Raw genomic sequence first — 27988 nt, forward strand, 5'->3', positions numbered from 1 at the left:
TTTACGTATATGAGTGTTTTGCCTTCATGCATGTATGTGTATCAAATGTGTGGCTGGTGTCCAGAGGCCAGAAGAAGTCTGAAACTGGAGTTACAGATGGTTTGTGAGCAACACATGGGAGCCAGGAAAAGAACCCAGGTCCTCTGCAAAAATAGCAAATGATCTTAATTGCTAAGCTATCTCTTTAACCTCTCCACTAATAATAAAATAAAATAATAAATAAGCTTATTTATTATTATGTGTGTGGGTGTTTAGCATGTCCATGTACCATGTACACTGACTGTTGTACTGTGTACACTGGTGCTTGTGGAGGCACTGGATCTCCGGGGACTGGCTACAGAAAGAAGTTTGTGCACTACCACTTGGGTACTGACACTTGAACTTGGGTCCTCTAGGAGAACAGACAGTGCTCTTAACCATGGGAAGATGTCTCCAGTCCCCCCAAATCTCACATGTGTTTATTTGTTTGTTTGTTTATATTGAAGCAGGATTTCTTTGTATAGCCCAGTCTGTCCTCAAACTTAGAGACCTGCCCTGCCTCTGCCTCCTGAGTGCTGGGGTTAAAGTTATGCACCACCACATCCAGCATCAAATCTCACTTTTGATCCTACAATTCCCCCCCCCCCTTTTTTTTTAATACAAGGTTTTCTCTGGCTGTCCTGGAACTCACTCTGTATACCAGGCTGGCCTCAAACTCAGACATCTGCCTGTCTCTGCTTCCCAAGTGCTGGGATTAAAGGTGTGCACCATACCAACCAGCTGGACAGACCACTAGCTTCTACCTACCCAGAGACCAAGAATGTCATGAAAAGCATATGAAGCCTACAGCAGCACTTTCTTGTAACCTGTCTATCTACTGACCCCACCAACATTTTACAAAAGGCTCCAATGTCTTTTGTTCTGTGACTATAAAATTCATGCACCCTTTGCAGCACAACACATCATTCTAGGCAACCTACTTCTGTGTTTCCAGGCCATGCTTGCTAATATTTACCTTAAGATACTTTCTTATTCCTTTTTGAAAAAGAAATGTGTTTTGTGTTGCTAACTACTATGCCTGGCTAACACCCACCTTAAATTCTAGAAAAATGAACCCAATGATCATGCTACTTATCACCTTGAAAATTATTTTTATTTAAATTATTTACCACAGTACACACTCCTTAAGAACATGTCAGTCACCATGACCTGCACAGCACTTAGAGGAGTGAGTACTCCCATGCTGCAGGCACCCAGAATTCGGAATCTGAGACCAGCAGAGGCCCAAGCATTGTCTCTGATGCTCCAAGCAAGAGGAAGGGTTCCAGATGCTTCTCAATCAGCTCTAATCATTAAGACGGTGCACACACAACAGTGAGTGTTCTCACAACAAAGCTAACTGGATGTCTGCATTGAACTAGCTTATGTGCTCATTATTCGAGGAACAAACCCTCTGCTTCCACTGAGGTACATATGAGTATTCACACAAATACTCAAAACACAGGGTGGGCTTGGGAGGAACACTGTACTTCTAGAAGTATGGTAGTGAGTCATGTTATGTCCATCTGAACACTGCAGAATGCAATGCTGCATTATCCTAGCTTATATGATATACGACCTTCATATAAATCAAATGTGACCTTATATGTATACACCTATCTATGTATGCACACAGCATCATATATGAATGCATGTGTGTATATTTATGTTGTGAGGCTGACCAGAAAGATCCCATTTTCTTCATGAAAGACTTGAAACAAGAAGTATCCATAATAAAATAAGAATTAAAGCAAAAAGACTTTATAAAAGAGTTTTTAAGCACAGGCTATGTAGAAACAGAACCTTACATAAGTACTTGAAAAGCCATGTGAGCACACCATAATGGATCATCAGGTGCTTTCTCAACTCACCACACTGGAAACAAACTGAGTACAGGGCTGACATGAGTAAAGCGACTAATGGCTAAATCAGATGATATATAACAAGCTCACCCAACTTCTGACTTCAGGCTTGTGTTTTATTTATTCACTTGTAATATATCTTACAATATCCCTTAGAAAACTCAAACTGTTTCCAACTCATCCCTAAACTAAAATCACAACAGCTCCTCTAAGCACACCAAGTGCTGAATTGGTATCTGCCAATAACACACTCAACTAGTAAGAGTCAATTCATGACAGAACCGGACATTTAATTACATTTCCTGTTTACTTAGTGCTAATTTCAAATTTCCACTTGCCAATGCATGAAGCTCCAAGAGCTATTTAACTTTTGTTTGTTTGGTTTGTGTTTTGAGGATGAGTTTCAAGTAGCCATGGCTACCTTCAAACTACATAACTCAGGATGACCTTCAATTTCTAATCCTCCTGCCTCTGCCTTCCAAGGGATTTTGAGGTATCCCACCAAGCCTAGCCTGAGGTATCTTTAAATTACTGAACTTGTTTTTCTTGCTGACTGCACATCTTTTGTTTGTTTTGTTCAAAGCAGTGTCTTACAATACAGCTCTGGCTGCCTTGGAATTCATTACAAAGATTAGGCTGGCCTCAAACTCCCATTTTGGGTTCAAAGATGTGTGCCATTACACTTGGCTATCATTTATGACCTTATATTAAATACAGGTCCAGCATCTCTTACCTGAAATGCTTGGGACTTTACAATGTCTTCAGACTTTGCCAGTTGAGTATCCCTTAATGTAAAATATGAAATACAAAATACTCCAAAACCTAGAGTTGAGTGAGACTACTAAAATGTTTTCAATTTAAGAATATTCAACTTGTATTTTAAAATTTTGTGTTATGTTTTTCTATACCCTTCACATGACTAACAGCAGAGAGATCGCTTTAAGTCTGTGAGAACCTGCTAGCTGTCCCTCAGGAAGGTCTGGAGAGCTCCACTTCTTCACTACTGAGCTTCCCAGTCTTCAGGCCACTGTCTCATTTGCATCACTGACAGAGGCCACTTCACAATGACCCCTACTTCACTGGTACCCATGCTCCAGAAGCACAACAAAGGTCTCACCCTTTAGCCTACCAATGTTGGAAAAGCCAAGCGAGGGTTTCCTAAGGAGCTTGTCTCACAGGGTAGGCAAATGTGGGAGTCAGAGAACAAGTGAAATGGTCAGACAGAATTTAAGAAAATAAAAATGTAGACATACTAGTATACTGTAGGAAAAAAAAATCTATAGACTGCATTTAATTACTGATTTAAATTATCTTCTGATAGAATTTTAAAACTGCCTATTGTAGCCCAAACAGCACTAAAACTACACAAATCAAAAGTGACCTGGGTGTTTCTTTGAAACCTGGCCAATGATACTGGATGCAAAGCTGATTCCCATCGCCAGCTCAGTCACCTCCAGTAAGTGCATGCTGCCATACTGGGAACTGTAAGGACACGGAAAGTTAGCCCATGTGAATATCCTTACCTTCAGCTGAAATCCAGTCTCATTCACAGTCTCCTTCCAGTTACCTTCCTAAAGATCAAAGTCAGTTTAAGACCATTACTACAAACCCAAACACACAATACATAACATTCCACATTAAAGAAACGGAGTATCTATCCTTCTGTTCTTAACTCAAGTGATATAGGGGAAGTTAAAACCATTCTCTTTACTCCAAAACTAAACATACACAATTCAAAACACTTGGAAAAACACATGTCAAAGATTTTAGACATCTGGCCTCCTAACACTAAAGGTTAATTTTAAGCTTTCACTTAGGTAATTGTAATAAACAAAGTCTTAGCATCCTTAAGTATAAAGATTTAGCTACTATGGGGCTGGAGAGATGGCTCAGTGATTAGGAGCACATACTCTTTTTAGCAGAAGACCCAGGTTAAGTTCCCAATGCCCACACTGTGAGTTAGCATACCTAACTCCAGTTCCCAGGGATCCAACCCTGCTTCTGACCTGCACACATGCTGTGCACATATATACACTCAGGCGCACACACACACACACACACAAAACTAAATAAGTAATTTTTTATGGGTCTGGTGATATGGTTCAGTATCTAGGTAAAGCATTTGCCATGCAAGACTGGCAACATAAACTCAAATCCAAGAACCCATGTAAAGGTAAAAGAGGAGATCAACTCTACAAAACTCTGACCTCCACATGCATGCCGTGACAGGGGTCCCTTTCCCCATATCACACTTAAAAGAACACATGCATACTGATAATATATAAATTAAAAGAAAATCATAGTTAATGACATAATCCAATAACTCAAATTTCACACTAAACCAAACATAATAAACTGCCTATCAAAAGAACCTCAAGAATTAGCATTTTATAATTTTTAAAAAAGTCTAACTCTAATAAATATTTTTGAAAAGACTAATTAAAAGAAGAAAATACCTGTGTTAAAAACAAATAGAAGATTTTGTCTCTACAAAGGACAGGATGTGAAGCGACCCTCAAGAGGAAGTTTTCTAAGCCTATCCGTCGTCTCTCCACAAAGTCTGGATCCATGTTGTCAGCAGAGAGTTTATGCCACACGAACTCTGCCTAGGTAAACAGAGCAACCATCAGGAACAGGCTCAGCCACATGATTACCACTGCCGTGATGAAACACCAGACCAAAGCAACTTGGGAGGAAATGGTAAATCTGGCTTACACTTCTACATCACAGTTCATCATCAAAGGAAGTCAGAACAACAACTCAAACAGGACAGGAACCTGAGGCAGGAGCTGATGCAGAGGCCAAGGAGGGGTGCTGCTGACTGGATTGCTCCTCATGGATTGCTCAGCCTGCTTTTTTTTTTTTTTTTTAATATTTATTTATTTTATTTATATGAGTACACTGCTGCTCTCTTCAGACACACCAGAAGAGGACATTGGATCTCATTACAGACAGTTGTGAGCCACCATGTGGTCGCTGGGAATTGAACTCAGGACCTCTGGAAGAGCACTCAGTGGTCTTAACCACTGAGCCATCTCTCCAGCCCCCAGCCTGCTTTCTTATAGAACCCAGAACCACCAGCCCAGGGATGGCACTGCTCAGCACGGGCTGGGCCCTCCCTTCTCAATCCCACATTAATCACCAATAAAGAAAATGTCCCACAGGCTTGCTTACAGCTTGATCTTCTAGAAGCATTTTCTCAGTTGAGGTTCCCTTTGTCAGATTACACTAGCTTGTGTCAAGCTGATATAAAACTAGAGGCCCTGCATGCACGTTGCACAGACATACATGCAGGCAAATACCCATACACAAAATAATTTAAAAACAATTCTTAATGTAAAAAATCTTTGATCTGATAGAAAACTAGTCCGTACACTCTCATAAAAGAAAATTCTCTTTACAACAGAAGGAGACCACTAAATAAAACTACAAAGTGATCAAAATGCAGAGAGCAAGTAAGCCTGTGGTGCCTAAAGCTCAGGGAACATCTGAGCTAGAGACTGCATCTCCCAGGAATGACAGGGAAGCTATACCTATGAACCCAACTGCCTAAACAAGACCTGCACAAGGACAAAACTTAGGCACGGCCTAGCATGAAAGAGGAAACCTCATAGGGCCTCAACCCTTGACAAAATGGGCAACTAATAAATGCTAAAAATGGGAGAGTTTTCCCCATGGAAAAGTACAATTGGTTATCCAGAACCAAATGGTCAGCACTGAAATCATATACATACAAAAAACATTATACAGATTGAGCAAACTGTACCTATATATTTAGGAGGAATATATATGGGAAGCAGAGGCAGGCAGCCTGGTCTACAGAGAGAGTTCCAGGATAGCCAGGTCTACACAGAGAAACCCTTTACTGAAAAGCCAAAAACAAAAAAGAAAGAAAAATAAATGAAGGGCTCACTGCAGACTTCCCCCTGCTGCTGTCGATGTCTTACCCGCTTTTCTGGGAGAGGTGGCACAACAACATGTGGGTAGTACACTAAAAGGTAGTTTCTCAACAACTCGAACTCACTGTACCGTCTCCACAGCGAATCTGTGAGGACACTCTGACCATCAGCATGTTCAACTGACCTGAAAAGGAATCAGACAGACAGCATTCTATTACTTAGAAAAAACACCATCTTGCTCAAAACCAGACATACAATGAAGAACTTTTCATGCTTTCTTAATTCTTACAACCCAGGGAAACAGAGATTCCCTGTCCCCTTTTACAGATGAGGATGCAGGTGTACCAGAACCATCTAAGTCCAAAGCCCTCATCCTGGGTACTTTCCTTCTGTTATAGAAAACCTACCTGAACTCTTGAGAAAGACCTATATTAGAGACATTCTAAAAGCCAAAGTATAATATTGATTTCACAACATTCATGACATAAAAGACATTTGTAACATACTACTACAAAGAGGGAACAACTTCATGACAAAGGCCAAGACACCACAAAACCTCAGTTTAGGATATGAATAAATCAGATGGATGTGAGTACCAGGAGACATCCACAAGAACAAACCTAGTCTGCTCTGAAAGGGCAAAGAAGAAAACTCACAACCATGTATCTTTTTTTTTTTTTCTTTTAAAGGACTAGCAGGCACCTCATGTTTTATCTGCATAGAAGTCTAAACTACAGTGGGAGAAAATTATGGTAAAGGAGTGTAAAGGTTATGTTAAGGCACTAAAGATTTCTGCTACCCTCAAATGCAGAATTTTTGGTTGTTTAATGTGGGGTTTCAATACGTAGTTCTGGCTGGCCTGGAACTCAAGAGCCACTTGCCTCAGCCTAAGCACAAAGATAAAAAGAATGTGCCATCATGCCCAGCTGCAGAAACATTTGAAGCACTACCAAGACCCCCTTTCTCCCCATTATTCACATGACAATAACTTATTTGCCCTCTAAGAAATGCACATACAACCAACGTTGTGCATTTGTCCATTAGGACAAAATGACAGAAAAGCAAAATCTGTCTTGGAACAATCGTTTGAAAATTGTTTCTAATTATGTCAGCTCCGCACAATAGCTGCTCATCTGTTAGTCTGTTTTGGTTTTTAGATGGGTTCAACCATGATGCTCTAGCTGGCCTCAAACTCATAAATTTAACTGATCCTTCTATATGGGCAGGCACTAAATGAGGCCTTAGGTTAGTGAGAGAAAGAAAAGATTAATTCCCCTGTCTTAGCCTCCTGAGTAATGTCACTTGCATTACTGTGTAGACCGGATGTCCTGTAACTCGCTGTGTAGACTAGGTCATCCTCAAACGCAGAGATCCACCTGCCTCTGCCTCCTGAGTGCTGGGATTAATGGCATGTGCCACATCACTCAGCTAACAATGTCTCTTTTCAGAAAATTTATTTTATTATTAATTATGTGTGTTCTTGTGTATATATGCCATGTGAGTGCAAGTCCTCAGAGGCCAAGCTATTGGATTCCTGGGAGCTGGAGTGACAAGCAATTGTGAGAAAGCTGGTGCAGGTGCTGATAACTGAAGTCTAGGTTCCTTGCAAGAGCAGTCTATGCTCTTACCGTTAAGCCATCTGTCTCGCCCTACACTACTGGTCTTAGCAATTATTGCCTGTTTACACTATTACTGTTTTGAGACAGGGTTTTACTATATATAGCCCAGGATGGCCATAAACTCCTGATCCTCCTGCTCTTAATGCTAGAATCACATGTATGCACCTCTAGCCCACATGTAAGTAGTAATATGCATACATACATACGGCTAGACATGATGACACAGATGCAGATACAAGGGGTTGGAGTCTGAGTTCCAGACCAGGCTGGTTTACACAGCAAGTTCCAAGACAGTCAGAGCTACACAGAGACCCTTCTTCAAAAAACAATAAACAAAAACCAACAATAACTAAAACAAATGAATTAAGCTTATCACTAAGCCTATTAATTACACATTACTAAAAGGAAAATACAATATAAAATATAAAGCACACAAATGGCTCTATGGTAAAAATACAGAAATATTAGAAATATCCACCACTAACTGCCTATATCTAAAAACTACTTCAGTCTGATTTCCAACTTTAACATGAAATACTTAATTTTACCTTAACTTACAAGCAAATGTTATCATTGGACTTGTCTTCCAAATTAGAAGAATTTAACAATGGCATACTGTTTCCCAAGACATGGAAGCATTCCCACAAGTTCTAAAAGACAAATTTCCATACTTTTATCTTGGAACAATGTCCTATCACAAAAGTGCACACCCCAAGCCTCTGACGGAAATCAGTTACTCAGCCTCACTCTATCGAACTGTTAGAGAAACCTTTCCATTGAAATCAAGCCCGTCCTTGCGACCCACCGAGTCTCAATGAGGTAAGCAGTGTACGTTTCTTGCATGTTCACGGCGTTTCTTCCAGTTCTCTTCTCCGCTTCTGAAACACTGATTTCTATTTTCTTCAACCAAAAATTATTTCCCGTCATCTGGACAAAAATAAATGAAACAATAAAATTCCTTTAAGATAGATGAGGATAATAGGGATGAATGTGATTAAATGAAAATATAATAAAAGCCCATTATTTTGTTCAATGAATATATGATAGTGAAAATGGTATTAGAAAACCCATAGCCGTACTAATAATACCCAGTACTGGTAAAGGGTATTCAGACATGGGACAGACAGCTGAAGCTCATATTTTACAGAGCAAAGCAGATCTGATCTCTAGATTACCCCTGTATCCCTTAGTCCCTACCTGTTAGGCATGGCTGTCATATTCTGCCCTCTCCCTTAAACTTTCCAACCCAGGGCTGGGCTTTCCCCAGAAGCTCTTTCCTTTCTAATCCAGGCATTTTGGTCTCTCCTCTTTCCCTGTGTGGTCATGCTCTTTCTCTTTCCCCAAACATTCATGTCTCTCTTCCCATGGTAACACCTCTAGCCTTGTTCCCTATGACCAGTGTCATACCCAGAGAGCAGATACCCAATTAACCTGCCTTAAAGTGCTTGCCGGGTCCCATATAAAAGCTGGGTGAGGCAGCATGTATCTGTACCTCCAATGTTCCCTCCATGGCACAATGGAAGGCAGTGACAGGAGAATTCCCAGAAGCTTGAGGGCCAACTAGTCTGGCCTAAGCAACAGAGAACTATGAGACCAAGGTTAATCCTCTAACCTCCACATACATGGACCACAAACACACACAAATACATTATGTGAGTTGCGTGGCTTACTAAAGGACAACAGCAAGTGGCAACATCTCCTTATCAACTGTAGCACGTCAGCTTCTTGAGAGGTATTCTTTTCAAGATTTATTTATTTTATATATGTGAGTATACCGTCACAGTTTTCAGACACACCAGAAGAGGGCATCAGATCCCATTACAAATGGTTTTGAGTCTCCATGTGGTTGAAAATTGAACTCAGGGCCTCTGGAAGAGCAGTTAGTGCTCTTAACTGCTGAGCCATCTCTCCAGCCCAAGAGGTATTTTAACAGGTATCATACATTTAATGTGTAAGCAACTAAGAACAAATCTATATAGGAACATATAAGAAAAAGTCTTCAGATGGGGTGCAGCTAAGAGGTAGATTCCTGTTTACCATGTATGAGGCTCTGAGTTTGTCTCATTATTGTAAAAGTAAAAATCATTAGGTTATATTATAAACAGAGGATTCTGGGAAGACTATCTAGTAGATTATTAAGTACCAAATATCTGCTAACCCATGCAAAGTATTTGCAAAGATTCAGAATTTAACTCAGCAGTGGAACCCTTGTCTAGCAAGACCCTGGGTTCCATCCTACCTCAGTCAGGTTACTATTGCTGCTATAAAAACCTTGACAAAAAGCTTGGTAAAAGGGAAAAGGTATATTCTGTTTACACTTCTACATTAGCGCTCATCATCCAACCCCCCAACATACATACACACACACAAAACGTCTGTGTGTGTGTGTGTGTGTGTGTGTGTGTGTGTGTGTGTGTGCATAACCCTCTCTAAAAAAACAGCACACTCCTTTGTGGAAAGACAGCAAGGGAAGGTAAGTTAGAGAAAATATATAAGGATACACACATTAAAAAATGACATAATGAAACTCATTATTTTTTACATTTGTTAACCTTAAAATAAGTACATGGAAAGATATCTGAAAACCAAAGAGCAATTTCCTTTATTTCTACTAGAAGAACTGCAAGTATCTCTCTCTATATATATAAAAGAAGTGGTGGTTGACAGGAGTGTGTGTGTGTGTGTGTGTGTGTGTGTGTGTGTGCACCACTAAGGACAGGGCTTGAAAATACACAAACAAGGCAAAAAACGTAGACTTAGGTGAAACTGCTATGGTTTAAGCCTTTTCTCCCTTGCTCAAAATGTAGAAATGGGTTTGAATTGTAAAACTTGCTCAGACAATCATTAGGGGCAGTCTGGAAGGGAGAAAACAGCAGTAATATTGGTACAGTGAAAGATGTTTTTTAAAGACTTATTTTTATTTTACGTGTATATGTGAATGCCTATATGTATGTATACCATGTATGTATGGGCCTGGTGCCTGCAGGAGCCAGAAGAAGGCATCAGAAACTTTGTAACTGAAGTTACACATTGCTGTAAGCCACCCAGTGTTGGTACTGGGAACCCAACCCAGGTCCTCTGCAGTGTTTTCTTAACCACTTAGCCATCTCTCCAGCCCTCAGAAGGTTTTTAAAAAGCTACACAGGTTGATGGCTTCTGGTGGGAAAGTGGGTAGGAAATTTTCTTTAAGAGGCTGGCCACAGAGAGTTTGACCATGCTCCAATGTAGTGAGAGTTTTGGTTTCTTTAGAAACCCAATTATGTTATATAAATGTTTTTGTTTTAATCCCAGGTGTAGGGTATGTCCTGATGCTGTTTTATTCTGATGTTAGTGCTGCTTCTTCAAGAAGGCTGCCCCATGAGCAGTTGATCACACATTCAGGTGATTTCATGTGAACCCTCTCCCCATTTTAGTCAATAAAGACTAGAGCCTGTGATTAGGCAGTGGAAGGGATAGGTGGGATAGGATGTCTTTAAGTGGAGGGCAGGGAGAGAGAGGAGAGTGGGAAGTGAGAAGAGAGGATGAAGGAGGAGGAAGCCATGATGGAGCAGAACCACATGGCCAGGAGAAACCACAAGTAGCAAAGGTCACATAGCTGGGGAATAAGTCAGTATAGTGTTAGCTCTGCCCAATCTAGACAGAGAGCTTATCATTACACTAACTGGACTGTGTGTTTTATATGGGTCCATTGGGGTTGGAGATTCCAACGACAGCCCACAGCCATTATCTATGACTGTCTCATGCTCTACAGTGTTGTGATTTTTGCTGCTGCAAATAGTTTAATCCTGGGGACTCTGCAGAGGTTATAAATTTGAGAGTCCTGAGGAGGCCTGTGGCAGCTGCTGTTCCCTTGCTGCACACACACCCCCCCCCCCCAACATACACACCTGCTGCTGGTTCCTCCTTCTGTTGCATTTGCTATTGCTGGTTTGCTGGACTGCTGGATATTCTGACAAAAAGACTGGACTTGCCCCAAAGAATCCAATGTTCCTAATCAGCAAAAAGTAGCCTATGAGATCTATGCCCCCCTTTCCTTCTGACCTTTCTTGCCTACCTAGTGTTGTGGGGACAGGTTAGAAGGAGTTAGGGTGAAACAATGACTAGAAGGCTGGTAGAGATAAGAACACAATAAAGTAGACAAACCCAAGCCAACACTCCGGTAAGTGAGTACATGGGCAACACAGACTGGACTTCTTTTCCTTTTCTTCTTTCTGTTTGTGGGGTGGAGGTCAAGGGGGTGGAGACAAACATGAGAGGACTCAGCAGTGAGTGTGCTCAGGGCTCATGGTATGAAGTTCCAATAGTCAAAAGAATTATAGGGGAAAAGGCTACACAGGTTGTGGTGCTGACTCAGTGAGGTACTTGCTATCAATGCGTAAGAACCTAGGTTTGGATCCCAGTGCTCACAAGAAAAGCCAAGCACAGTGCTACACTCTTTTAGTTCCAGCACTGGGAGGACAGGCAGACAGATCTCTGTGGTTTACTAGCTAGTCAGCCTCATTCAATCTGCTAGCTCCAGGTCAGTTGAGACATTTCCCCCACAAAAATGATTCAGGAAGATACCCACTGTCAAAATCTGACACTTACAGAAGTCCATATACACATGAACACACACACAAAATGGTACAGTAAAAGCAAGAGTTACGTTACACAGAGAAAATTAAAGTTATGCATGGCAGTACTAAAGATGGAATCAATGATGAAAAATAGATAACATACTTAGGAAGCATGCCCAGAAAAAAATGCAAGTGATATATATTTATATACACAAGAGAAAATAAGAGCCAGAAAGAAGCCCTTCAGCCAAAAGAAAGCTCAAGAAATTACCTAAGACAAGTCAGTAAACATCAGGATGATGAAAGCCACATTGGCTGAGATACCCACACAGCATGTCCGCCTACAGCCAACCTTTTTGATTTGCCACCATCTGCTCCAGTGAAAACTCTCTAAAATTTGAAACCACACACTGATAAAGCAAATCACCTTCTCAGTCCAAAAGATAATGCATTTCTCATGAGTTTAGTCTGTCATACTATCCAGTTAGAATAAACACAAAATTTTTAAAAAGGACTAAGTTCAAGAATAATAAAGTCACTGGGCAGTGATGGTGCACACTTTTAACCTCAGCACTCAGAAGGCAGAGGCAGGTGGATGTCTAGCTAGCCTGATCAAGTCCAGACCACCCATAGATAATACAGTGAGACTTTGTCTCAAAAAAAAAAAAAAAAAGGAATAAAAATGATAAAAGGTTATTTTCAAAAGAGAAAATCAAGAGTGGGCTGAAGAGATGGTTCAGTGTTTAAGAATATTGGCTATTCTTCACAAAGACTAGATTCAATTCCCAGCTCCCATGATAGCTCACACCATCTATAACTAGTTCCAGGAGATCCAGCATTCTCTTCTAGGCACATACATGGTGCAGATATACATGCAGTCAAAACACCCATACACTTAAAATAAAGTAAAATTTCCAAAAGGAAAATTAAGAACCAACCTTTAAGTGTGTAAGTACTCGGAAAAGACAGAAGCCATAGTCATCGGTCAAATAAAACCTCGAAGGCTTCAAACTGAGAGGATTATGGTCAATGTGTAATAAATTAGAAAATTTAAACAATTCAGCATAAGAAAAATAACCACTCTAACAAGATTCGGGTAACATAAAGAAATAAAGCCCCTGCAAAAGAATGAAAAGTAGATTTACCTTAGCACCTCAATACACCCCAGATGATAGCAGAAAATGTAAGTTGTTCCTTCTAAAGCAGAATATTTTAAAGAAACTGATAAGCTGGTTCCTAAACTCCATGTAAAATGCAGAAGACTCAGAATAATAAAAACTACTTTGAAAAACAGTGAACTATTCCATGCAGTTTCTTAAAAAGCTAGAGTAATCCAACCAGTGTAGAGCTGGAGTAAGGACAGACACATGGACAGAAATAAGCCTTATGTCTAAGGTCAGTGATAGGTTATTTCTCTGAGGTCACCAGTGAAATGAGCCAATTCAAGCCAGATTAGATTGTATTAAAGGCAGGTTTACTGGGAAACTGCTCTCTGGTGGGTGAGTTCACTGGCCCCAAGAAAAGAGGCTGGGGAGTTGCCATGGGAGAGTGGGAAAGGATAGGGAGAAAGAATGCTCCATCAGAGGGAGAAAAAAAGAGGAGGAGGAGAAAGAGGAAGAAGAGAGAGCGAGAGTGAGAGTAGGAACACAAAAACTCTCTGGATCATAGGGGAACCTCTTGGGGAAAGGTGGCCCAGTCTCTGAGTTGGAAAGTCAAGTTTCGGGGCAGGGTATGCCAGCCAGGTAGGTATGTAAAATATGCACCTCAGACCCTTGTCCCAGGTCTGAAACCAGTCAGCTGATTTTAGCAAATGCACAAAGGTAAGTCAATAAGTAAAGGACAAAATAGCAACATGGTGGCCAGTTTGGGGGGGGGGGGGCATGGAGCTTTTCCTTACACTATGAACAGACAGATAAGTTAAAATGGTTTATATACATATATCTAAAAACTCGAAACTGAAATTTCCAGAAAACAGAATGAAACCTTTGTGATCTTGGGTAAGAAGAGGCTTCTTAAATACAAACTCAAAAGCACAATCCAGGACCAGGTGTGGTGCCCCACACCTTTATTTAATGCCAGCACTCAGGAGCCAGAGGCAGATGGAACTCTTGAATTTGAGACCAATTTGGTCTACGTGGTAAGTCCTGAGCCAGCCAAGTAAGACCCTAAATAAACAAACAAAAAAGGCAAAAACAAAACCCACACAATACATCGAGGGAAAGTGAGATTAAAAGTGTCTGTTCTTCACAAGACCCAACTAAGAAAAAGGAATGATAGTATCTCTTGGAACTGGGTCAAATAATAACTGTAAATCATATCTAGAATATACAAGTAGCTCTTGGGATTGAATAGTAAGCAATTAAAAACATGAACAGGGACTTGATATTGTGGCACATCCCAGAGTCTGATGCAGGAAGACCATGAGTTTTAAGTCCAGTCTAGCACACATGCAAAAAAAAAAAAGGTAGCATGGGCTACATGGCAAGCTAAATTTAAAAAAGAAAAAGAAAAAAAAGACACATGGCAGTAAAGAGTGTAGGTATAATAACAAAAACAAGCAATGCCATGTGTTGATGAGGATTAGAAGAATGGTGTAGTGGTCTGAATGAAAATGGCCATAGCCCCAGATATGCTTGGTCCCATTTGATAGAACTGAGTAGAAAGGTAGCTGTGGCCTTCTTGCCCATTATGCTAACTAAGGGGCTCAACCTCTGAAACCGTAGGCCTCAGTAAATTCTTCTCTAAGTCACTGTCTTAGTTAGAGTTACTATGCTGTGATGAAATACCATGGGCAAAAGTGGAAGAAAAGGGCTTATTTGGCTTACACTTCTACATCCATAGTCCATCACTGAAGGAAGCCAGGACAAGTACTCAAGCAGGGCAGAAACCTGGAGGCAAGAGCTGATGCAGAGGCCATGGAGGGATGCTGCTTACTGGCTTACTCCTCACGGTTTGCTCAGCCTGCTTTCCTATAGCCCAGTGATGGCCTCAATCACAATGGGCTGGGCCATCCCCCATCAATCACTGATTAAGAAATGCTCTGCAATGACAGCACCCAGGAGGCAGAGGCAGGTGAATCTGTTCAAGGACAGCCTAGTATACAGATCAAATTCTAAGACATCTAGGGCTACACAGAAACACTATCTTGACCAAAACAAAACAAAACAAAACAAAAAATAAGAAAGAAAGAAAAAAAGCCCTACATGCTTGTCTATAGCCAGAAACTATGGAGGCATTTTCTCAATTGAGGCTCTTTCTTCTCTGATGACTGAAGTTTGTGTCAAGATGACATAAAACTAGCTGGCACAGTTGCCTTGGTCATGGAAACTATATATATTTTCAATAGAAAAATAACTAAGACAACATGGAACCATCACACAATTGCTAGTGAAAATGTTAAAAAGAAAACAGCATCAGCAGGCATGCTATAACAAGGATCAGCCACAAAAATATTCTAAGTATGTAATAAAGGATACCCCCTCCCCCCAAAAAAGAGCCATTAAACAAATCCAAGGCATCAAAAAATCTGCAGCTCATAGATTTCCAGAAGCCAAAAACTAACATACACCTAGCACCGAAAGGTCACAAAAATCAGTCTGACATTTAAACCAAGGTTTGGAAAAACAATTCCCACCAAAAGCAATTTCAGGGTTTGACTTTACCCCCACTCCCATCCTATTCTGGACTAAAAAAGTTATTCTCAGACCCTGCATGGCATGCTCTCCGGCATGTTGTTTGGAGGTAGCAAGCTCTGTTGGAAACCTTCTTCCTATTAAGATCATAGTCTACCATGACCAGTAGCTCCCAGAGCTTCCTCTCCTAAGGGGGCTTCCTCTTCTCCACCTGATCTTATCCAGGGAGCCTGACCCCCACATCCTCTACCTGAGAAATGTCAGGTAGTCCTTGATGAAATTATAGCTCACTTCCTTTCTCCCTATAAGAAGTGGCCAGGCAAGAACCTGGAATCCTTTCTTACGAAAATGAGATATTCCCAGTACCTTAAGCCTCAACTTAAGATGATGTTCACCTGAAAACCCCTTCCCACTCTCCAAGGTCTATATAGCCCTTGTTCTCCCCAAATAAAGTGCGCAAGCTGATTGTCTAAGAGAGCTGTAACAGAGAAGACCTCGCCCCACCTTTAACCCAGGGATTCCTCTTTATCTGGGGTCAGCTTCATCCTTTCCAGCCTGGCACACAGTGAGTAGCACCTGGACATACTGAGGGAGGAAGCATAATGCCGAACCACAAAGCTCTCAGACCAATAACAGTCTGTTCTTGTTGTTTGAGGGCAAACCGAAGTCTTTCTTTTTCCTCTGCTAACTTATTTCTTACATGTTAAGAAGCCAAACTCAAACAACAGCAGTGAATGACAAGGGTAGGAAGGGGAATGATCAAACACTAAGGGGAAAGAAGGAACTTGGGGGATGACAGATGTGCTCTAAAACCAGGTTATGAAGATGGTTGTACAACTCTGCTAATTAACTTATAAAAATCACTGAATTGTAATAGGTTTCTCTGCCAACATAATGAGCCAATTCAAGCCTGATTAAAAGTATGAAAGGCGGGGCTGGAGAGATGGCTCAGCGATTAAGAGCACTGACTGCTCTTCCAGAGATCCTGAGTTCAAATCCCAGCAACCACATGGTGGCTCACAACCATCTGTAATGAGATCTGATGATGCCTCTTCTGGTGTGTCTGAAGACAGCTACAGTGTACTCATATATTATAAATAAATAAATCTTAAAAAGAAAAATATCAAGCTATAAAAAAAAGTATGAAAGGCAAGTTTATTTGGAAATAGCTCTCGGGAGAGTTCACCAGTCTCAAGGGACAAGGTGAGAAGTCACCATGTAGACAGGGAGACAGAGAGGGAGGGAAGTGGGGGATGAGAATGCAGAGAAAGTAGCAGAGGGAAGGGCAGTGGTAACCCAAGGTATGGATTACATAGGAAAGAGCCTCTGGGAAAGAGCAGCGCAGACCCTGGACTGGAAGAGTTCAGGGTAGGGAACTGAGTATGCCAGACATATCTTTAAGAGATAGAGACTGTGGGATGCTGGGAGAACCTGGAGGCCAGGTATGCTTTGATAACTTAAATACACACCTCCACCACTTGTCCTGAGTTTGAAACAAGTTGGACATTTACAATGGATAGATTTTTCAGCATACAAATTATGCCTAAGTTTTTAAAAAGTGTGTATGGGGAGGTGTACATGCCACATTGCATGTGTAGAGGTCCAAAGGCAACTTGCAGGAATCAATTCTTTCTGTCCTGTTCCCAGGATCAAACATGGCCATCAGACACGGTAAGCACTTTTACCAGCTAAATCATCTACTTGCCTACAAATTAGACCCCCAAAATGATTATTTTAAAACAGAAAAAAAGTTCCATGAAGCTATACTGCCAAGGAAATTACACCAAGTTAAATAAGGAACATGTCTCCATAAAAGTGTGTGTAATCCCAGCAGCTAAGGAGGCCAACAAGAACCAACAGTATAAGGTAAGCTATGGTTTATATTGGCTATGTCAGCACTCACAGGGGGCACACTCACGCTTGTTCACACTCGCTCTCCAAGATCATATGCAAAGTTAAGAAATGCATCCAGATGAACATGAACATGGAACACTCTGAGGAGCACTTGGCCATTTTTACTAAAGCATATCCAATCATCAATTTAATCCTACAGAGAGCACAAACACAAACTGAGGGACAACACTAGCGGAGAAGCAGAGCTGAACTAGACCTCTGTTCACACTGTTCACACTAAGTACTCCTGACACACCTGGCAAAATGCACACCGCTGGCAATGACTGTGCACACTTAGCAGTGTCACTCCCCTGACTCTGCTGGCAGTACTGTTGCTACATAGGTTATTGACCTTCTTTGTCCTCAAATACTCTTGGACAACAGATGAAGCAACAGCAGGTTGGCAAACTGCTCTCAAATAGTTTCTGGGGAAAGGCTCTTCACAGTCTGCTTACATTATGGTTTGAATATGCAATGTCTCCCCGCCCCCACTGTATTGACTACTCAGTCTCCTGCTGGTGGAATAACTCTGGGAATTGTTAAAACCTTTGGAGGAACAGAGTAGATGAAGGAATTAGGTCACTGAGGCAGTGTTTTTGAAGTGGCCCCTCTGGCTCCTCTCAGCCCTTCTGAAGCGGACAGCCTCCTCCACATGTTCTAGCCACTATGCCATTCTGCCCCAGGCAGAAGGGATCCAAGCAGTCAGGTACACCATGGAGCCATGACTGGTCCTCAAGTTGTTTCTGTCAGGTACTTAGTCACAATGACACAAGTACAAATTATAAATTTGAGGTTTCAAACTGCAAAAAGTTTTCTGAGACAAAGTCTCACTTTGTTCTAAGCTGACTTGAAACTCATAATGAGGCCCAGGCTGGCCTTCAGCTATAGATACAAGCCACCATACTCCAATTCAAAGCGATTTTTAAAAGAATTATTTAATTTATGAGTACACTGTCATTGTCTTCAGACACACCAGAAGAGGGCATCAGATCCCTTTAGAGATGGTTGTGAGCCACCATGTGGTTGCTGGAAACTGAGCTCAGGACCTCTGGAAGAGCAGTTGGTGCCATTAACTGCAGAGCCATCTCTCCAGCCCTCAAAACAATTTTAAAAGGTCATACATAACAAATACATTTTGTTTTAGTGTGTTTTAGGAAAGTAAGAGAATACACAGCCTCTAAACCATTGCAGAGGATAATACTAACAATATCTCCCATTTTAGTCTTTTATGAACAAAACTCTAAACAAAAACCTAAGTTACAAAGCATTAAATATGGCAGAATAAAATTAAAAGTAAAGTCAGTTGAGGAACACAAATACACTATGTGAGGTGGTTTGGGTAAGAATGGTTCCCATAGGCTCATATATGCAGTCCCTGGTTGGTGGAACTGTTTAGGAAGATTCATTAGATATGGCTTTGTTGGAAGAGGGGGTGAGGGGCTGGCTTTAAGAATTCAAAAGCTGATGACATTCCCAGTGTCTCTTTTGTTGCCTAGAGCATGTGATGTGGGTCAAGATATAAACTCTCAGCTACTTCAACAGTTCCTTGCCTGTCTGCTAACATGCTCCCTGCCATGGTGTCATAAACTTGAATCCTTTAAAACTGTGAGCCCCAAATTCAATGCTTTCCTTTATAGGTTGCCTTAGCCATGGTGCTTCCTCAGAGCAATTGAAAACTAAAATTATGATAAACAACAGGAAAAAAAAAAAAAAGACTTATACAAGGCATAAAATGGTAAGGATGGATGAATACAAAAATAAGGTAAAGAAATTAGAAGAGAATAGCATATATCCTCAGGCCCAGCAGACAACTGATACCAGGAAAAGATAAGTCTGCAAGAAAGCTTTCCATCAGCTTTCTCTCAGGTAAGAACCAACGTCCCAGAAAACTCTTCAGGGATTTCTAGTGTGACTCTGAACAGTGATTTGACTTCTTTGCCTCAGTTTCCTTGTTGTAGAGTAGAAACAGACCCTACAATGTTGTATTCCTCCAGCTCACAATTCTAACCCCCCAATATGATCATATTAAAAGGCCTGAGACTGCACAGATGGTCACCAATTAGGAACACTCACTCTCCTTGACCAGAGTTTGGTTCCTGACACTTATAACTACCTGCAACTCCAGCTCTGGAGGAGCTCTTCTTGCTTTCACAGGCAGACACACACATGGCACAACTCACAAAGAAACATTAATGAAATACTTTAAAAATTGTTCAGATTATTTTATGTGTATGAGCATTTTGCCTTTATGTTCTGTCTTAGTTTGGGTTTTATGAAGGTGAAGAGACACTATGTCCAAGGCAACTCTTACAAAGAACATTTAATTGGGGCCTTTTCAGAGGTTCATTACCATCATGGTGGAAAGCGTCACAGCATCCAGTGCTGGGGAAAAAGCTGATCCAAAGGCAGCAGGGAAGGCAGAGGGAGAATGTACGTCACACTGAATGTAGCTTAAGCATGTATGATCTCAAAGCCCACCCCCACAATGACAAACTTCCTCCAACAAGGTCACACCTCCTAATAGTACCATTCTTCATGGGCCAACCATTGAAACACAGGAGTCTACTGGAGTCATACCTACTCAAACCACCACATGTATGTATGAGAGCCACACACATGCCTGGTGTCTGAGGAGGTCAGATGAGAGCTAGAGTTATAGATAGTAATGAGTTACCATGTAGGTACTGGGAATTGAACCCAGGTCCTCTGCAAGAGCAGTAAGTGCTCCTAACCATTGAGCTAACTCTCCAACCCCTAAAATTTTCTTTGTTGTTTTTGATTTGTTTTCAAGACAGGGTTTCTCTGTGTAGCTCTGGCTGTCCTGGAGCTTACTCTATAGATCAGGTTGGCTTTGAACTCAGAGATCTACATGTTTTAGAGTGCTTTAAAGGATCAAAAGCATGCACCACCTCTGCCTGACCTAAATTTATTGAAAAAAAAGAAGACAACGACGGAGGAGGAAGAGGAGGAGGAAGAAGTAGTAGTAGTAGTAGCAGTAGTAGTGGTGAGGTTTGTGAGATATCAGATAAGTGCAGAGCCTTGCTCGTAGAAAGTAGGTTCATACTCTTATAAAGACCCCAGAGAATTCCTTCCTGCTTCCCATTCATGTGAGAACAATGGCCTTCCTAGACTCCAAGACTATGAATAACACATTTCTATTAGTTAGAAGCAACCAAAGCTAGAATTTTTGTTAGAGCAACTCACACAAACTAATTCTGAGCCTACCTCACAATGATCTTGAGATTATTTAGGGAAACAAGGTATGACGGTATAAGTAGGTATGACACTCCCTCCCCCACAGACTCATGTGCTTAAATGTTTGGCCCATAGGGAGTGGCACTAACAAATTACTAAAGCACAACTACCCAGCCAAATGCTTATTCCTATATGCAGGATATTGCAAAACCTGATATTTAGGGAAGCATTTATGGTAAGACTATTTCAGTTAAGAACACTTGCTGCTCTTCCTCCATAGGACATGAGCTCCATTCTTCAAACCTAAGTTAAGTATCAGGCAGCTCAGAACCACCTGTAACTTTAGCTCCATGGATTTGACACCCCCTTCAGGACTCCTCGGACACCTGCATTCATATGTATATACCACGGGCTGAACCCTCTAAAACTGAGCTAAGACAAATCTTTTTTTACCTTAAAAGTCAACTAAAACAGGAAGATAGAGAGTATCACTAGGATCTCTTCTGTAAAGGCCTACTCCTGAGGACTTCTAGTTTGATCTAGTCAATACTCAAAGGCCCTGTTATAAAATGCCACCACCTTGGTGATTAGGCTCCAATCTATGAATTTGGGAAAGATACATCCAGCCAACAACTGAGGAATAAGGAGGTTATAAACAGGGTTTGATGGCACACAACTGTAAACCCAGCACTTGGGTGTTCAGGAATTCAATGCCACCTTTGGTGACAGAGTTTGAGGTAAGCCTGGGTTATATAAACCCTTTCTTTAAACTTTTTTTTTTTTTTAAAGGATTACAATACATTTCCTTCCTTGATACTAGTTTTTGTTCCTTTGTTTTTACTTTGAGGCAGGGTCTTGCTACATAGTCCTGTCAGCCTGCAAATTGCTATACAGACTAGGCTGACCTCAAACCTACAGAGATCTGCCTAACTCTGCCTCTTGGGCTTAGAGGTATACACCAGCAGCTCAACCAGAAACAAGTGTCATAAGGGCTGGAATGGAGTTTGGTAGTACACACATACTGCTGGATACAGGGGCTTTGCCTATCTATACTCCTAATGCTGGACAGAAGAGGCATGTGGAGATCCCCAGGGCTTGCTGCCAAGCCAGCCTAGCCTACGTGCTAAATTCCAGTGTAGTGATAAATCATGCCTCAAAAGACAAACAAGGTGGTAGCTGGCCATAGCCCAGCTTTTAGGCCCAGCACTTGGGAGGCAGAGGCAGGTAGATCTTTGTGAGTTCCAGGACAGCCAAACTCTGTCTCAAAATAACACAAGGTGGGTGGCACCTGAGGAATGTCACCCACAGTTGTCCTCTGGCATCCACAGCCATGCATATACCATATACAGCACTTGTACTCATATGCAGGATCACACATGTGTATATACACACAATAAAAGAATTATTCCTTATATTCTACTTATTTAGAGACAGCATTAAGCACTCTAGGATGGCTTCAAATTTACCACATAGACAAGAATGATCTGAACTTCTGACTTTCCTTTCTCCACATCCTGAACATGGGGACTGCATGCATATACAGCATGGGTAGTTTGCAAGATGCTAGAGAACAAACATGGGGCTTCATGCATGCTAGGCAAGCACTTTATCAATCAAGCTACATCCCCAGCTCCTAAGAAGTATGATTTTTAAAAACTTTCAGCTTAATCAATGTTAGTCAGCATTCTGTTACTAAGACTAAATATCTGAGCAGGGGAGTCAACCTAAAAGAAAAAAGTTTATTTTGGCTTACAGTTTTGGGGGTTTCAGACTACTGAGCTGGCTCTTGCTTTGTGCCAGCATCAAAGTGGCTTGGGGAGTGAGTGTACTCATGACATAGGCAGTAAGAGTGGAAGAGTGGAGAGAAAGTGGGAGGGTGTTGTGGTAAGTGAAGAGCACGTTTGGGGAGGTTTTGGAACACTGAGGAGGTAGAGCCTTTTGGAGGAAGTCCAGCACTTGGGTGGGCTTTGAAAGTGCTTACTGCCTCATCCTGCCTCCTGTTTTCTCTTTGCATCCCTCCAGGGTATGAAAGCTTGACCAGCCAGCTTCCTGCTTCTGCCACTATACCATGCCTTCCCTGCCATAACAGACTTTCTTACCTAGAACTGCAAGCCACAGTAAACCCTTAGAGATGTTTTGTCATTGCAATAGAAAAGTAACCAAGGCAGCTGTCAATACTCCTTCAGGGCACAGCTGCAGCTGCAGTGACTTAGCTTCCTTCATCTACATACTTCTTCCAGGTTCTACTACCTCCAAACAGTGCTACACTCAACAAACTTCTAATCATGAACCTTTTGGGGGACATTCAAAGTCCAAGCTATAGGATGTACCTATAACATTTCTCTTCCTTTTTACATTATCCTCATCTGCAGATCCACTTGGATCAGCTGTTCATCAGGGAGGGAAGGTGCTAATTATGCATGAGGATGTATAAAGTACCAGCTGAGCAAACTCTCTTGGTTCTGTCAGCACTGCCAAGCCTAGGGCACATTCTTTTTAAACCACCACTGAGGAGTTCCTCGGCAGTCCGGTTCCCTCCTTTCTCTTAGTTGTCCTTCCGTTCTGACCATTTACTACTTTTCTTAGAGATTGGGCTTCTTTGTTTCTCCCTATTCTAAAATATTGCTTTTGTTTTTTTAAGATAGAGTCTCTATATGTAACCCTGGCTGTCCTGGAACCAGGCTGACCTCAAACTCAGAGATCCACCTGCTCTGCCTCCTAAAGTGCTGAGATTAACGATGTGTCACCATGCTCCCAGCTCTAAATCATTTTAAATAAAACTGACTACAGTTTTGTTTTGTTTAAATAAATGTGCTCTTCTTTACAGGGTAAGAATACAAAAGGAAATGAGATTAGACAATGGCAAAGGACTGGAGAATCACAGAAAAACAAAAGGGCATGCACACAAACACATACACATGTACAAACATCAAAATACACACAAAAATTAACATAAATGAATAAATTTTATATTGTAAGTTCATAATAATTAAATGTGTATGTTCACAAAATAATAAAATTTTATCATCATGATCAAAATCAAAGTCCATATGATGCCTCAAGGTTGTGTGCAGTTGTGTGGGAGAGCATTTGCTTGGCATGTATGAAGCTCTACTTTCCATCCCAGAACTAAAATACGGGTGGGAATTGAGTCATAACCACAAATATGGATAACAATTTAAACCCTGACAATGTTCAGTGTTCATGGACACTCTAGCACTACAGAAGAGAGTGTACACTGAATGACCACTGTGGAAACAATCTAGCACTGACTGATACAACATACTACCACCCTACAATCCTGAGAACCCACTGCTAAATGTAGACCAGAATCTGAGACATATTGAAATATGAGATATTTAAGAGGAAGTTCATGCATAGTAACTCTCTAAAACTGCAAAATTTTCATTACCCAACTCTCCATGAACATAAATAAAACATGGACTACACAGGAAAGACCAAACTATAAAGCCATAAAAATGAATGAGCTAAAACACTTTTGAGATAAATCCCAAAAGAAAGAAGACATATGGAAAATATTTCATTTATGAAACTTCAAAACTGAGTAAAACTAAAGAATGTATTATTTAGAGATACTTCCAGCCATAAAGTAAGAAGAAGGTATAGAAGCTTACATCTGTAATCCCATCACTTAGAATTAAGAGATGGATTCCCAAAACTTCCAGGCTAACATGGGTTAATGTGAAAACCTATCTAAACAGAGCAAAATACCACAAAATGGTGGCCTATAATCCAAGAAGATCAGGAGTTCCAGGATACCCTGGGCTATGTGAAATCTTGCCAAAACTAAAACATATAGAATAGTGTAAATCTGGGCTGGATAGACAGTTCAGTGAGTAAGAACATTCCTTGGTCAAGTGGAGGTGGCACAAACTTTTAATTTCAGCACTCAGGAAGCAGAGGCAGGATCTCTGAAGCTGGCTGGGCCTACAGAATGAGTTCCAAGTCAACTCAGGGATACACAGAGAAAACATGTCTTGACCCCCCCTCCAAAAAAAAAACCCCAAAACATTATGTGGCCTTGCAGAAGACCCAGACTTTGTTCACAGCATCCACCTGGTGGCTCGAAATCATGCCTACTGCCATTTCCAGTGGAGCCAATGCCTCCTTCTGACCTTCACAGGCTCACAAATGATACACACACACACTCAGATAAAATACTCATACATACAAAATAAAATAAATCTTAAGAGTGCATACCGCTCTTGTGAAGGACCCAAGTTTAGTTTCCATGACCCACGTCAGGCCGTTCCTGTAACTACAGCTCCAGAGTGTCTCACCCCCACACATACACATACAAAATAAAGAAGGAACCAATGTCAAAACTATGTATTAGGCAGGCATGGGGGCTCATGCCTTAAATATCAAGGAGGCAGATTGCTGCATTCCAGGCCAGCTACGCTACACTGCAAGACAATGTCTGGGGCTGATGGGGAGGGTTACATACTATATAATTACAACTATATGACATTCCTGAAAAGGAAAAACAATAGAAACGATGAAGAGAAAAAGAAAAAGACCAACAGGTGAGAGGCTGGGAAGAACAGGTAAAACACAGAATCTTTAGGACACTTAAAAGTTCATATGGCAGCATGTTTCAGATCCTGTCATTATATTCCCAAACCTACAGAATGTTGATCACCAAGTGTGAACTCTAAACTATGGACTTTGAGTGCCAATCTGGGCTCATCAAGCATAACATAAACCAGTCTGGTAAGAAATGTTGACTAGGCCCGCCTGAATCTCCGTTTTTCTTTCAACTTTACGTTGGTCCCAAAAATTAAAAAAATTGAAGTTTTTAAACTTATAAATACACAGAAGTGGTTTAAGTAGTCAAAACCTCCAACTGCCTAGGTTGGTTCCTGGTTAGCTCTCTCAAAACTTAGTCCTCTCTATACATGTATGCATCAAGCATAAGGGTTACCTTATGCCTGAATACTATTCCAGGGGGTGGAGGTGGGAGGAGGAAACAGCGGGAACAGCAACAGCAGCAAAATGGCTGGATAAGGTCTGAGCAACGGAGGATCGAACCTCTGAGCAGGCAGTTCTAATTCATGGCGCTACAATGAGCTTCCTACACACTTGTTTACCAGGGTCTACAAATCTGTGAAGACCCTCTGGAACGAATGCATTCACAGATATACAACGCTACGCTCCCCATCTTAATTCAAAAGGTGAAAAACACCGGTTATCACCGAGGGGCGGGGATTGCAGGAGACAGATCCGTTTCTAGAGGCAAACATGGCACTTATCCCAAATAGCGAAATTACAGCCAAATGGAGAGTTCAACAAATGTTTCTTCCTCTGTCCCTCCTCTTTAACGTGACACTTAAGTCCATTTCCCGATAGGACAGTAGGCCAAGCCCCCCTTTCGGCGCTCACTCGCCTCTCACCCTGGGTGTAGCCGCCTCCCAGCGACCCGGTCGGCCTGCCGGAAACAGCAGCGAGCCTCTTCAGGGCCGGACCCCTAGGGACGCGCCCACTGACACCGCGGGCCACGCCATCACGGACGCGTGTGACCGCGCCTACGCGGCCCTCCCTTACGCCGCGCCTGTGGGTCCATTTCCACTCAGCTCCGAGTCATCCTCCGGCCTCGGGGACCGCACCCACCAGACCCAGCCAGGGCTGCCCGGCCCGCTAGGCCCGGCCCCAGGCCCAAAGCCTCCGCCGCTCCTCTCCTCACCGTGTCGGCCCCTGAGCCGTCTTCCCGGGTGCCCTCGGTCTCCTCACCGACGGCGGCTTCCAGCACAGCACCAGGGCCGCCCAGCGGCTCCAGGGGTGCCGGCTGCAACAGCTTCTCCGGGTCCGGAGGTGCCTGCTCCATAGCTGCAATTCGGCACCGCGAGTCCAGTGCGCCTGCGCCCCGCCTTGGCCCCAGATGCCCCGCCCTCTACTTGCGGTAGCCCCGCCCCGCGCTCGCGGTAGTCCCGCCCCTGCCCACAGAAACTCCTCTTGGGCAGCGGAGACCCTAGAAGGCTGAACCAGCCAAGAGCTGCAACTTCGGGAAGTAGGGGAAAGATACAAAACTGGAAATCTGGGAGAACCGGTGAAGGCATAAAGAAACGAAGGTCAAGTGAACTCAAGAAATCAGTGAAGAAGTCACTCAGATTGGGGATCCCCTCAAGGAGTTGTATCATTCAAAAGAAAGAAAGGGTTGTCTATCTTAATTCCGTCAGAGCAGCTTCAATTATTAACTTTTAGAGAATTGAGTAATACACTCAGCAAAAGATAACGCTTGAGGATCTGAGAGAGGTAAAGCAGGCTGGAGAGCCCCGTTGTAAGTGTTTAAACTTCAGACGCTAAAGCATTGGCTACCCGATAATTTTCTACAAAGCTCTCTTGTAATTTCCTGAATTGCCTATCCCTTGGCAAGATTCCCTGTGGTGACCTGAAGAAAAATGCTGACTGTAGCCTAAATAGGGAGCCTTTGTAGGTATTTTTGTACAAAATCTGATCTTGGACCAACACTGATCTTTCTCCCCACACAGCCTTTTTGAGTTATGAAACCCAATTTCTTCCTCCTGGAGTTTTCTCCCTGGGTTGGTGGCAAAGCTCAAAGCACTTTCTCTTGTTACTTTACAATAATTTGTTTTCTAATCCAGCTTCCTCCAGCAAGACTTTGGACTTCCTTAAGGCAGAGACCCCTCTCCTTATCCTCTCCCTGTTCCTCACAGAGCCTAGACGATTTATGTTTGAAGATATTTTATTGTTCACCAAGGATTAGTTATGCCAGGCAAACTTCCAGAAAACATATTTTTAAACCAGAAGACGATTTTATTAATCACACGAGGATAGATTTGTTCTCATTATCTTGTGCTCTTTTCTGTTTCTGAGGTCACCGAGATCTCAGAAAACTAGATCCTAAAGGCAGCAGGATGTTCATTGTGCACTGACCAGTGAGTAAGGAAGGACACCTGACTTTGTAAGGCCTGAAGGAGACCATGCTACTGTCTACTATTTTGTTTTGATTAAAAATAAAAACGAGCCTGGTGGTGGTGGCAGCACACACTTTTAATCCCAGCACTTGGGAGGCAGAGGCAGGAGGATCTCTAAGTAGAGGCCAGCCTAATCTACATAGTGAGTTCCAGGACAGCCTGGGCTACATAGAGAGACCCTGTCACTAAGTAAACAAACAATAAAATAAAATAATAACAATGAATAAAACCGAAAAAATGGAGCAGAATCATTGGTTCTCCCTTTGATCATGTCCCTTTGTGTAGAATATATGTGAGAAAAAAAAATCCAGGGCTGGTTATGTAGCATTTGAAACTAATAGAAATTCCCTTGTTTTGT

The 27988-nt window shown here is 41.9% G+C and overlaps 1 protein-coding gene across 2 annotated transcripts in view; it reads right to left on the minus strand.

Moving 5' to 3' along the window:
- SNX4 (sorting nexin 4) overlaps positions 1-26525 on the minus strand; it is a 53233-nt gene extending 26708 nt beyond the window's left edge. For both annotated transcript variants that reach the window (XM_080918874.1, XM_080918873.1), the window contains exons 1-5: positions 26379-26525; positions 8204-8325; positions 5828-5963; positions 4337-4486; positions 3404-3451 (exon numbers count right to left, since the gene is read on the minus strand). In XM_080918874.1, the coding sequence (XP_080775000.1) occupies positions 3404-3451; positions 4337-4486; positions 5828-5963; positions 8204-8325; positions 26379-26519 (597 nt within the window). In that variant the 5' untranslated portion in view covers positions 26520-26525. The remainder of the gene's footprint in view (positions 1-3403; positions 3452-4336; positions 4487-5827; positions 5964-8203; positions 8326-26378) is intronic.
- Between the last annotated feature and the right edge of the window lie 1463 nt (positions 26526-27988).

Source organism: Micromys minutus (assembly GCF_963924665.1).
Source record: "Micromys minutus genome assembly, chromosome: 7".
In the NCBI taxonomy this organism is placed as follows: domain Eukaryota; kingdom Metazoa; phylum Chordata; class Mammalia; order Rodentia; family Muridae; genus Micromys; species Micromys minutus.